The sequence below is a fragment of the Chrysochloris asiatica genome, unplaced genomic scaffold (genome assembly GCF_000296735.1).
Source record: "Chrysochloris asiatica unplaced genomic scaffold, ChrAsi1.0 scaffold00074, whole genome shotgun sequence".
In the NCBI taxonomy this organism is placed as follows: Eukaryota; Metazoa; Chordata; class Mammalia; order Afrosoricida; family Chrysochloridae; genus Chrysochloris; species Chrysochloris asiatica.
This window is the reverse complement of record NW_006408592.1, coordinates 5,451,592-5,464,615: the sequence shown is the minus strand read 5'-3', so window position 1 is coordinate 5,464,615 and position 13,024 is coordinate 5,451,592. Positions and strand designations below refer to the sequence as shown.

The window sequence follows — 13,024 nt, the reverse complement described above, 5'->3', positions numbered from 1 at the left end:
CCTGCTAAAGTGTAATGGCTGGAAATGCAATTGCCTTGGCAGGACCAGACCAAATGATTTTGTGAGCCTTCTACGGTCGGACGTTCCCCCCATTCCTGGTTTATATGAAGAGACTTCAAAAAGTTTGTGAAAAAATGGAATTAAAAGATAATGGAAAAAAAAAATAATGAAAAATTTCCATGAAGTTTTTGGAGTTACTTTGTATAGCTATCACAAGATACAAAATTAGCTATAATTACAACAAAAGCCAGGAATGCAGGAAATATACACCCTATTTTGATTTCAAGGGTGGTACTTTCTGGAATGCATGTTTGTCAAAGACTTTCATTAAGTCAGCAGTGCCCTTCCTTAATTCCTCTAGCTGGCATGTGCCTCAGCTTTCCAAACTTAAACTCCAAGGTCATTTACTCTCTGACACTGTATCTGAAGTCCCCACTGTTCTGGGTCAGTCATCCACTACTATTAGCATCTACCTCACTTTTGTGCACATTCTTATTTAGTGTATTTCTTTCTCCCTTTCCCACTGTGTGCATGGGTGATCTCATAGCGGGCCCCTGGTACCTAAGAAGAGTACCTGGCATATAGTAAATATTGAATACATTAATGAGTACTCCTCACATTTTCAAACTGGAGAAAGCAATGGCATTTTCCTTCTTTTCTGAGCTATGATAAATGTTCGTCTTTTCTGAGCTATGATAAATGTTCATTTGTTAAAAAAGCAATTTAAGTGGCTGGCCTCTGCAACCTCAGAAGAGACCCACACCAGTATAAATTATGAGACTCCACATTTGCCCTAGAAATATCATGGAATCCAGCACCTTTATTCAGTCAATAAACTCATAAGCATTTATGTGCAACTATGATTTGGGCCTGGTGCGACACTGTAGAATAAGCCTGGACTGCTAACACACTAACCATTTTCAAAACACTATACAGGGTCGCTATGAGTCAGAACTGACTTGACAGCATACAACAATAACAACTATTTGGAAGGGGAAAAAAATAACTTACGTCATATTAGAGCATCACTATGAAATACTTGTCAAGTAGCTAGATGCCTTGCCCTTGTAACTCAATGATCTTGGGAATAGCATTCCCATAAAATAGAGAGAAGTAAGTTTTCAAAAGAGGATGCTTCTTCAGCAGTGGTTAAGTGGTGCAGCTGCTAAGTGAAAGGCTGGAGGTTAGAACCCACCAGTCACTCCATGGAAGAAAGATGGGGCAGTCTGCTTCTATAAAGATTTAAAGCCTTGGGAACCATACAGGGAAGTTCTGTCTACCCTTCAGGGCTACTGTGAACCAGAATTAAATTGACAGCAGTGAGTTTTGAACCTCTACAAAGGTGAGATTTATATAGGAAAAAATAGCTATGGTAGCTTAGTGGTTACAAATCGGGCTGCTAATCCCACCGTCAGCAGTTCGAAACTACCAGGTGTTCGGTGGGAGAAAGATGAGGCTTTTTGCTCCCATAAAGATTTACAGCCTCAAAAACTCTGTACAGGGTCGCTGTGAGTCAGAACCTACTCCACAGCACATAACAACAACAACATATATATATATGAGCTTTCCTTAAAAAACGAAGCATAGTGTTTTCTTTCTCTATTCCTGTACCTAATAGATGGAAACAAAACATGAGAATTAAAAACTAAATATTAAAGAACTTGTGGCATTGTTTTTCATAAAACCCAACAAGTTGTATATTTCTCTTTCTGAATTGAATGCCATTCTAGTGTCAGGAAGATAAGCTTTGTTTATTCCTTCTTGGCCTGGATTCATTGGATTAACAACTAAATGAGGAGAAGGGGGAGAGAATTTTTTCCCCCAAGTTGGTTAATCATTAAATCATCAGAATAAGAAGAATGTAAATATGTCCTGTCCCATGTTGGATAGGATAGGAACCCTTTGCTTCCTTCTATCAATAAGACTTGTCATTTTGTGAAAGATGAAAATTGGGTGGCTCTAATATTATTTGTTGTTTTAACCTGACCAACTGTATTTACTCAGAATTTTTATTTTATTCTGTGGTTTCTATCACCTTTTTCTACATACCATCTTTTCTTTACTGTGCTGTTTTTGTACTTGCCACCAATTAGATTTTTCAAAGCCTTTCTCATAATTCTAATTGCATTACCATACTCCAAAGAACACTGCTTGGAATGCCATCTCAAAACAAGGCAGGGGTTTGTAAAGCACCCTGCGATTAAGGCGGGGAAAAGCAAAGAAAACTTTTTTGGTTTTCAATTCATACTATACTCAGGCAAAAAACATGCCCATTTCTGTCTTGGTAGTTGTGGGTCACATATATTGGGCCTGTAGTTTTCTAACATCCTTGGCAAGTGCTTCTTGACCATCCATTTCACTATGAAATATAAATTAATATTAGAGAAACAGTAAGGATCCCAGTAATAATATGTACCTCTTTTAGTCACCAAAAACCAGTAAGTAGAACTCATGAGAACTGATCAAAAGTATGTGCTTGGTGAACATATTTTATACACTAAGCAAATGGCTTGAGGTGACTAAACTACGACTACAAATAATTTCTAGATACATATCTATCTACTCAGTTCATCTTTTAATTCCAAGATTCATTTACTTTTATTTATTTCTTTATTACTCAGAGCTCCTTCAACTTTAGAGTATGACATTTCTCATCACTTCTCCATTATCAGAGAATAAAGTTAGATATATCAGCACATTTATCTTTAAATATTAATCAGGACAAGAAGTGATATGAAAGGGATGTACTTGATTTAAAAGGAACACTGTAATTTATCAAGATTTAGCCTATAAGGGAAGCTGGGAACAGAGAGGAAAAGATACAGTGAAAAGAAAATTGGACCAACATGACTTTTCACCCCTCCTGCAGGGAGTTTAAATTATTTTTTGGGGGTGGGGGCAGAATGGGAAAATCCACCAGGTTGAACTTTTCACCTACCTTCTCTGCGAAAATTGAATCATTGAGCTACAACCAAATTAACTTGAAACTGTTTATTAGCAAGACTGCTACTGCTTGCACTTATCACTTAAGGGTCTGCTGATGGTCCCAGTGTCTTTTGTATCTTTCCACATCAAATGATTTCATTTCAAGCCATTTGCTTTGGATAAAGATGATAAAGGGCAGCAATTGAAAAACAACAACAAAAGTCTGAAATGACCACCACAGGCAATGGGGCAATTGCAAAGAAAATAATCACAAACCAAAGCAATAACTTACGGTAGCTACTCTCGCTATCGCTGGCATTAGAAGACACATGTTCTGCAAGAACAGCAAAGCAAATTAAAGAGATACCAAGCATTGGAGAGCAGCCAGAACTTAAAGGAATACACTCATGCAAGGCTACTAGAAATGTGAGCAAAAGGCAAGTGAAACGCCACAAAGAAACTGCCTTAGCAAAATTCATAAATAAGATAAAGAAGATGAAAACTTTATCTCTATTTTATAAGAATTTACTGCCTGACTGCTATACTTTGATTTTAACAAAAAAGGAAAATCTCGTTCATTACAACAAAGTAGATGTCAACCTATGAAATTTTCTTATTACAAGTACTTTGACTCATTAATTTACCTTGGTTCTTCGAGGATGATGAAATTAAGGCCAGTGTGTTTTCAATAGGTCATTCTTAACATTAAATTCAGGAGCTTCTGGTTTGTAAGCACTGTTTTCTTGCAGCCTTTTCTGTCTATTTTAATCTTTAGGCATTTTGCAGAAACTTTGCATTTCAAATAATCAGGGATCTCTGGAGTCCCTTCAGTTTTATTTCCATTTAAATACTTCCTAAATTAATCCTCAGGATTAGTTGAAAGGGACAGTTGAAAACATTTCTTGCTTCAATGAATGAATAGAAAGTCTTGGAAGAATAAATGAGTCATTGAAAATTGTTTTATGAATCAGTTCAATATTTCCTTGTTTTTATTTTAAGATCTTTGCTGTTTGTATTTCATGTTGGATGATTAAATTGTATGGGGATATTTGGAATCAGCTTTTCTTAAAAACACAGTATAGCTAATACAAGTATAATAGGAATTTAGTGATTAAGTTCACCCCCCAAAAAAAGAGTTCTCCTTTCATCTTTACTGTTTATATTAAATTATTGAAGATAAACTCATCAGCTTATCGAACTCTTTGAAAATCAAATTAATTATAGGGCAGGTGACTTAGATCTCTGGAGCTCAATACCAGTAATGTCAGCTGTTTTTTTTTTAAAGTGCTAACTGTTGTATATTTTTAGAAATAGAAAAAATTATAACATTGTTCTTGATTTAAAAAAACAACAACAACTTAAAATATAGGAAAGTAGTTATTATTATTATTAAGTGCTGTCAAATCAGTTCCAACTCATAGTGGCCCTGTATAGGGTTTCCAAGTAGCAGCTGATGGGTTTGAACTACCGAACTTGCGGTCCATTGCTTTATTCCACAGTGCCACACCGGGACTCCATCGCTAACTTAGGCAAACATTTCATAACTGCACAGAGGCACTAGGGGATGAACTGAGATAGATTAGTGCAGATTTGTTTCCTATTAATGGAAAGTCAAATCAGCCATAGTTTATCTCCATGTACACTGGGAACATTATTATCTTAAATGCATGCCTTAAATTGGGGATAGCAGTTTTTGTTTTTGTTTTGTTTTTATTATTTAAATAATTTAGAATGATGTTATACTATTTGTGGAGAAATTTAGAAAATATAGTATTTTATTTAACAACCAATCTTTTTTAGTGTCTAGATATTATATAAACAGAATTTCTCTACTTAGTAGGTAGAGTGAAATTAAAATAGGTTCCAGCTAAAGTCCAAATTATGGCTAACAATAGCATTAATTAGCAAGTAACTTTACCTAGCAAAATCTATTGTTTTTAAAGAGTAAAGGAACATTTGCACATTCTGGGTTTAAAAGGGCATCACTCATATTTTGACTCTTCAGTGGCAATTGCTTTTTAGTAATGCCCATTTTCTAACAACATGTTAAAATGATTCCTTTTGGTCTAAAATTGGAAATTTACTAACTCCCACTGACTGTATTGAATGCAATCCACATAATGTTAAGAGCCAGTATTTGAACTTTAGCCACACAATTAAGAAAAATTTATGACATATTTCATATATAAAAACTTAAATGATAAAGTTTTCATCTTTTAGATCTGTAGTTATTCTTGATTAGACTTTGTTCTCTCTCTTATATAGGAAAATATGTTTAACTGAACAATAAAAGGATGAAGATCATTATACAGCTCTTGCAAATAAAGTCCAGCTCAACGGTATTTTGTTTTACGCAAATGAAATGAACAGCTTCTAAAAATATTGCCCATAGCTGTTAAATTAAAAAACAAAAGCAGAAAACCAATGAACATGTGATACAGTTGCAAAAGACACAAAACTGTGTTCTTATTTCATTGGTGTCTACACAATGGAGTTAGTGTTAGAGAAAGAGAAATCATAGAATATTCATACATGGGAATATTATTTTTAAATTGCTCAATGCAGTGAGACACAGACATTAATAGCTAGGAAATTTAAAGATTTAGTATATTTTATTTTTTACTACATACTATAAAATTAAAACTTGATTATGCAATGTAGCTACTAATATTGATAGAAAAACATCAATACATATCTAACACTTTATCATACAAACGTTTCAAGCAGGATCACTGCAAGTCAGAGAAACATCACTCAAAGGTAGACAAAGAATTGTTAATGGAAGATCAAATATCTTAATATTTACTTTTTGAGAATGCATGTTCCTTTTGATTATAAAATAGCTCCTTTACTAATAGTAAGTATGACCCAATTATGGAATTTGGCAAGGTCATTAATATTTCCGTGTGAAAAGGCAGAAGAAAGAACATAAACAACATTTCGACTTCCCTTTTCTAGAACATTTAGCTCACCCTTTCTTTCAACATGGCTTCTTGCTCTCTGGGAGATATTAGGTTACAGAGCAAGTGATGCTATAGTTGGCATCAGGACCATGTTGACCATAACACAGGGTCAGAAAGGGAAGGTGTTACCTGTAGCAGAAGTTAGAGTGCCTGACACACTTTGCTTTTAAATGCTGACATGCAGAACAAACGATTGGAAAGTATTCTGTAGGAGCATTCACAGCTAGGTAACAAATAAAACTCGTATCTTGTGCATGCTAGGAGTGAACGTTCCTCAAGAAAAGGAACAAAAGCCAAACTCAAAAGGAAAGGAAAAGAAAAGAAAAGTTACAGTGACCATTCCTGGGAACTTACTCAGAGTCTTTGTTCCATAACCGTCGTCACCTAATCCGGGGATGTCCTGCATGGAAGTCCCCAGAGAGAGCAATGAGAGAGGAAGAACAGCCACGGAAGAGGAAGGAAGAAGTCAGTGGAGTTGAAATGGATACTACCATGACAGACTGTGTTGTCTAAACAATCTGGATCCCACTCTCTGCTTTTGAAACAATTTTCACCCCAAATCCCCTGGGCTGAGACTCAAGAAGGAAATTTCTTTTCTGATTTGTAAAGCAACTCAAAAGGTTTAAACAGATTGAAAACAAAGATTCAGCAAAAGCGTTTTTCGCCCGCTGTCAATGTTACCACGGAAATAGGTCTCTTAGAACAATGATCCACTGCAAATTTCATGACACAGACTTAGATTTGGTATCCATCAGTACAAGATCACTGCTCAGCAAGTCAGTATTTAATGTTTGATAGGAGGGGAAAGATGGGCAAATATGCTAATAATCAACATAGGTAATTGAATCACTCCCAAGTAGATAGCATTCCAAAATGCTACCTATGTAGCAAGGGAATCTAATATTCATGCTCAGAAAAGAATTTAAGCCCTAGTGAGTTGCATGACAGAAACAGTAAACTAGACCCAGTTCTGGTCACAGACAAATGCTGGCTGGAAACAAAGTTCCAGTCCCCACAAGTCCCTCTCCAATGCATTCTCAAAGAAAAGGGGTACCAAGGGCAGGATCCAGACTGCAGTCCAACACTGGTCACAGTAGTAAGACCTGACCTGCCTGCCTGCGGTGTTTGTTTGCCTAGGTGTGTGGCATGGGATAGCCTACATCAAGCGTGTTGCCAGTGAAGGAATTTTTTTTCTCTTGTGTTGTATGTGACATTATCTTTGAGAATCTACTTACGTTCAGGGTCACTGGTTTCCTGCTCACTCTGCTCCTTGTTCTTGTAGAATGGGAATTTTCGTGAAAAGATGAAGCTCTTTTTACGCTTGTCATTGAATGACTGTGAAGGAGAAAAGGCATGGGGCAAAAACAGGGGACGTCTAATTGTTGTCACACTCATGCTGACAAAACAACTAGTTTGTAAAAGCAGAGAGAGCTGTCGTGACGCAAGTGGATACTCGAAAGAGGTGGCAGAGGGCCCCTAAAGGTCGGAGTTTCTTTTCCAGGAGTGTAAATTCTGAATGGCGACACCTGTGGTAAATTGTCTCTTAAGTACAAGACTGGTTACAGATAAATTATGATGGAGGAGAAGAGTCTTAAGTTTGAGGTAGAAGACCCAGAGTCTCAATAGGACTTTAGACAGGTAAATCAAATGCTCAGAACCACTAAAGTTTCACCAGCAAAATGAGGATGAGGGTAGCAGCTCTATGATTATTGTTGTTAAGTGCCAGTCAAGTCAGTTTCAACTCATACGGACCCTGTAAAGCAGGGGCAGGGAACACATCAGGCCCATGGGTTGTGTTGTTGTTGTTGTTGTTGTTGTTAAGTGCCGTGGAGTCAGTTCCGACCCACAGTGACCCTGAACAGGGTTCCTGACGCTGCAAATCTTTACGGGAGTAGAAAGCCTCATCTTTCTCCTGCAGAGCAGCTATAAGGTTCATGAAATCATTTGGTCTGGTCTTGCCAAGGCAACTGCTGTTCCAGCCATCACATTAAGGGTGAGTTAATTAAATGTTTGACCAGATATAGCAGGCTAATTTTTAAGTTGATGATTTTGTGTGGCCAAAGAATGATGCTATAAATTTCAGCAGATAAAATGTTCTCACCCTGCTGTCTAGGGTTTCCTAGGAGTGGCTGGTGGATTTGACCCGCCAGCCTTGCTGTTCTCAGTCTAGTGTTAATCCTACGGCGTCAATGTAAATGGAAAGTGCTAGAGAAATACCATCTTTATTATTGCCACCAGGTTAAAAAAAAAGGCCTTGTTAAGGAAAACTAGTTTTTTTCTCAGAGTCTAAAGTTTCTTTTAAAAAATCCTTAAAATTTGAATTACTTTAGCTTAAGATTTAAAGCTGCAGAGAAATGTGTAGCTCTATGATAATTACAGTATTATAGCATTTTTATTCAATGGAACTTTTAAAGGCACATTAGCCTCAAGCCCTCATTTTGTAGACAGAGTCAGAGGCATGGAGGAGTTGAGCAACATAATAATGTTATGGAGTTAGTTGGTGATAGTTGGGTGGCAGATAATCAAAATCAGTTGAAATGTGAAGGAATATTAACTTGATATTCACTCAGCAAGGGAGAAACAATGATCCCTCATCTATATTTTAACAAGATAAAAATAAAAATAAGGACTGTTTCTAAAATATAAACCACTCTATTTATTTAAATTAGGCTAAATGTTTAAAAGTATATATATATATATTCAAGTGAATATCACGCATTTGCCCAGAAGATCCCTTAAGAAAATTCCATTTGCTGCACTCCTGCTATTATGCAAATGCTTTGTGGAGTTATTTGAAAAAAGTGTTCACAGTCATCTTACAAGCTACAGACAATTCAAGTCCTGTTAAGTTCTTATTCACATATCATTAAGAAAAAGACTGCCTTGACTGACTCAGCTATTACCATCTTTTAGCTGCTTAACAGGATTTGCTATTGTGTAGGTATTAAAATCAATGTGACAGAGAATCTGAGGAGGTATTCTAACACAGTTTTAGCAATGGCAGCTGTAGGAATAAACATAAAGCCAGTAGCGTGACTACTGGGAAGGAAAGAGTAATTGTTGAAATGTATGTATTTGGACCATTGGTGGAAATCCATACCTTTCCTTATGGATTTGAAGCTTGACAAAATGGTGTTAATAACCTATTTTCTTCGTATATTCATGCACTCCTATGTTATATATACATTTTTGTAACTGTGTTTATTTAGGAAACATTGAAGTGCTAAAATATTGACGCAGTCATTCAGGAATTCCTTGCTTTTGTAGATACTAGGAACTGTCTCCAAAGTCAGTGGAATTTAAGAAAAAATAAAAGGAATATTTATTAATTTCTGAAAAACAGGGACCAGATTTGATATATCATATGCAGGGACTGGAACAAAATAATGTTCTTAGATGAAAAAAGAAGTATCATTTGATAGTTTATTATTCTTACAGCCCCTACGTTTAATATAGTGTTACTATAATTTATAATTAAAGAGCAGAGTCCAAAGACAAGGCTGGAAACTCCTCCCAAATGTAATCAGTTAAAAAATTGATAAGCCCTTAAAGAAATATTAATTATTCTTGCATCACTCCAGTTTCATGCCACTTTTACAGTTCAAGCATATTTAAACTTCAGTAACTGAAAAATAAATGAAAAATAAAATGTAAGAATTAAAGATGTGATATATTGCGAAGTATGTTAGACATTTAACTTCAACATTATGGATGACTCGTCATGCAAAAAGAATAAAAATTTTCATGCAAATACAAAACAGTGCCAAAGGAGTAAAGCGTGGAGTTAAAACGTAGACACAGTTGGACAATGTAGAGAACTTTTGGGGGCCCAAAACAAGGCTGCATGCAAACCATTTAAATGGTCTCACAGGGTCAAAGGAAAATGAAAATGTGTTGTCTGTGATTAACTCTTGTATCTTTCAAAGCAAGGAATGTAATGTGTTAACATTTCCCAAATATGAAAATGTGTGTATCATGAGTCATCTGATTGGGACAGAATAATACTGAACACCACACTTTTTAGAAGAACAGAAAATACATAATAATACCTCAAAATAAAAAGCATCTAACATATGAATCTTATCACCAAAAGCTATTTTGTATTGGAATTAAAGAAGAGAAGACAACAGAACTGGTCGTTACTCTTTTTCAGATTCATGGACACAAAAACAAATTACGACTTCTGTTTATACTTACAGTCTTAAAAGCCATGCCTTTAAAGGGCCTAAACATTTCAACTATAAGAGGATATATTTGGTCCATAATACCATAACACTATATATATATTAAAATCAGGCATGTATAATACCATTATTTAAGTTCCTTTACTGTTAAAATTTTTTCTTTTAATTTAGAAAAGCAAAATCTGTTAAATGAGTGTTAGGTGAGAATAATAAATTAACACTTTTACTATTTATAAAACACATGCTTCTAAAGCAACTAAAGGCTGGCTTACAGCTCTGTTTTTAATCATACTTGATCAGTCCTATTCCTTCTACATTATAGTATCTTAAATCCATTGCTTTCATTTCAGGAATCTTTAAGGAACAGGAACTTCTATTAAACTTCTTTTAATAGAGACTCTGAAAACACCAATCACATGTGATAAGGGGCAAGTTGGCATGCCTGAGAAATCCATTTCAGAACTGGACTTCGATCTTATGTATAAAACCTATAACAACATTGATTGAGCAGGAGTGCTAGGCACAGTTCTGAAAGCTGCGCATGTGCCGTCTTCATGCTAATTACAGGAGGTTGGTACCATCATTATTTCCATGTTACCAATGCAGATACTGAATTTTACATACTTTCTGTCACTTGTGCAGAGTCACAGTTGGTGGAGTAAGGATTTGAATTAGCAAATATATTGTAGGTGTTGATCTTATAAATATGAGACATTTCTGTAACCTAAACCTGCGTTAAGCTGTGATTTAACGTTGTTGTTGTTGTTAACTACCGTCAAGTCTATTCTGACTCACAGTGACCCTGTATAGCGTTTCCAAGGAATGACTGGTGGGCTTGAGCCACCAACCTTGTGGTTAGCACTGCCAGCGCTTATCCTATAGTGCCACACCAGGATCCATGTTATTTAGTATTGTTGTTGCTGTTGTTAAGTCTCATTGAGTCGATTCTGACCCACAGCGACCCTGTACAGGGTTTCCGAGGCTGTAAATCTTTACGGGAGCAGAAAGCCTCATCTTTCTCCTGCAGAGCAGCTAGTAGTTTCGAACAGCTGACCTTAAGTTTCACAGCCCGATTCATAACCACTACGCTACCACAGCACCTAACATTAGCCTCTCTTAAATGATTCATACTCTGTTACTGTCCCCGTAATTTATTGCTTGGCAGTTACTTAAGCCATCAGATGCGATCCTCTTTCAGAACATCATAAGAGCTTTGCTGGTTATCCTATTAAAGATTTTTTAAAATAAATTTTTACAGCCATTCATATTTTGAGGACTCTATTGCATTCTTTTTCTTTCTGTTATGATGTGTTAAACAAATTTAAAAAAACCCACTTTAGAGGGATAGTCTATGGATGGTAGTCAAAAGACAATTTTTGGGAATAAGCAAAGTTATACAAAGTAGATAGAGTAGTGGTTACTTAGGTCTAGGGGCAGAATGTTGGGGAACAGGGGAATGATGGCAAATGAGTCCAGAGTTTCTTTTAGGGGAGTATAAAATGTTTTGTAAAATTAGATTATTGTAAAGATTGTATAATTCTGTAACTAAGCTAAAAACCTTGAACTCTACACTTTAAGTAGGTAAATTCTATAGTACATGATTTATATAGACTTATAGACATCTCAATACAGTTTTGATTTTTTTAAGGGAACTGCTTTCCAACCTGTAAACCATGAGAAGAGGGGAAACAACTACAGCATGTTTATGATTTTATTTGGCATAAACTTAGAAAAATTATCTTTAATTGAATGCGAGGAAACCAGTCTTCACTAGCCCTGGTAATTATTCAGATATGGGAGGGGCTTCAAAAAGTTTGTGTAAAAATGGAATTCAAATACAATGGAATTTCCCCATGAATTTTTGGAGGCCTCTCGTACATGCCTTTTGTTTATCCAGTTCTGTTGTGCCTCTGTTAAATGAATACCTTTCATGTTGTGACAGACATTAGAACACCTGACCCAGGAGTCTGAGTATTATCACTGTCAGACATTTCCAAATTATTAGTCAAATGGCATCAAATTGCCCAGTATGACCTCAAGATGTAATGACACTGGTGAACTAGCTTAAGAAAAAAGATACTTCATGAAGAAAGAAAGGAAACAACACCAAACCTCAAATTACCCTCTCTCCAACTGAACACCCATGTTATTAAAGACTTATGAGTGAATCTTGGCATCCGATTTTTAATCTTTTTGCCCAGAAAACTTTACAACCAGGGACTTGTTTTAGTTTTTTTCTTCGCTTCCTATTTCTGATTTTTCAAGCTTCAAATGTTTCATATTTCTAAAATGTCACCTTGGTGATACAAATGGTCTCTGTGCAGAATTTAGATGTAAATTTATACTGAGCTCAGAATATACTTCTTCTTTCAGTTTCTTCCTTATCTTTTAATTTTTAAGTATCTTAATTCTTTCCTTTCAATTCTTACAAATCTCCCCTCTAGTAAGTAAGTTCCTTTGAGAAAATTGTTACTATAAATTTGGGTCTCCGCCTTGTATTATACATATCTTGTTTTCATAGAGGAAGAAAAAGAAAATTTTAGAATAAGAGTTTCAAAAACAAGTAGCAATGAGAAAACGAAGGTGGTAGGGGAAAAGCAACAGTTGGCTTGAGATATATCTGTTCCCAGAAATGTGATTATATGAATATATGTACACACATATGCCTATTGCTTTGTGTTAGGTGTCATCAAGTTGATTTTGACTCATAGCAACTCCATGTGACATAGGATTTTCTTGATGTGGTGCAGTGGCTTAATGTGCTGGACTGCAAGGCCAGTTTGAACCATAAGGTTGGTAGTTCAAACTCACCAGTCACTCCTTGGAAACCCTCAAAGGGATTGTTGACTTTGACCTGACTCGACAGCATTTAACAACAACAATCTTTATGGGAGTGGATCATGGAGGCACTGGTGGGCTTGAACCACCAACCTTTTGGTTATCTGTTAGCAA

The 13,024-nt window shown here is 35.9% G+C and overlaps 1 protein-coding gene across 1 annotated transcript in view; it reads right to left on the bottom strand.

Annotated features, from left to right (window-relative positions):
• The window catches only part of DLG2 (discs, large homolog 2 (Drosophila)), a 1,151,973-nt gene that overhangs the window by 25,628 nt on the left and 1,113,321 nt on the right, over window positions 1–13,024 (bottom strand). The window contains exon 17 of the mRNA XM_006864974.1: window positions 7,124–7,223. Within this exon, the coding sequence (XP_006865036.1) occupies window positions 7,124–7,223 (100 nt within the window). The remainder of the gene's footprint in view (window positions 1–7,123; window positions 7,224–13,024) is intronic.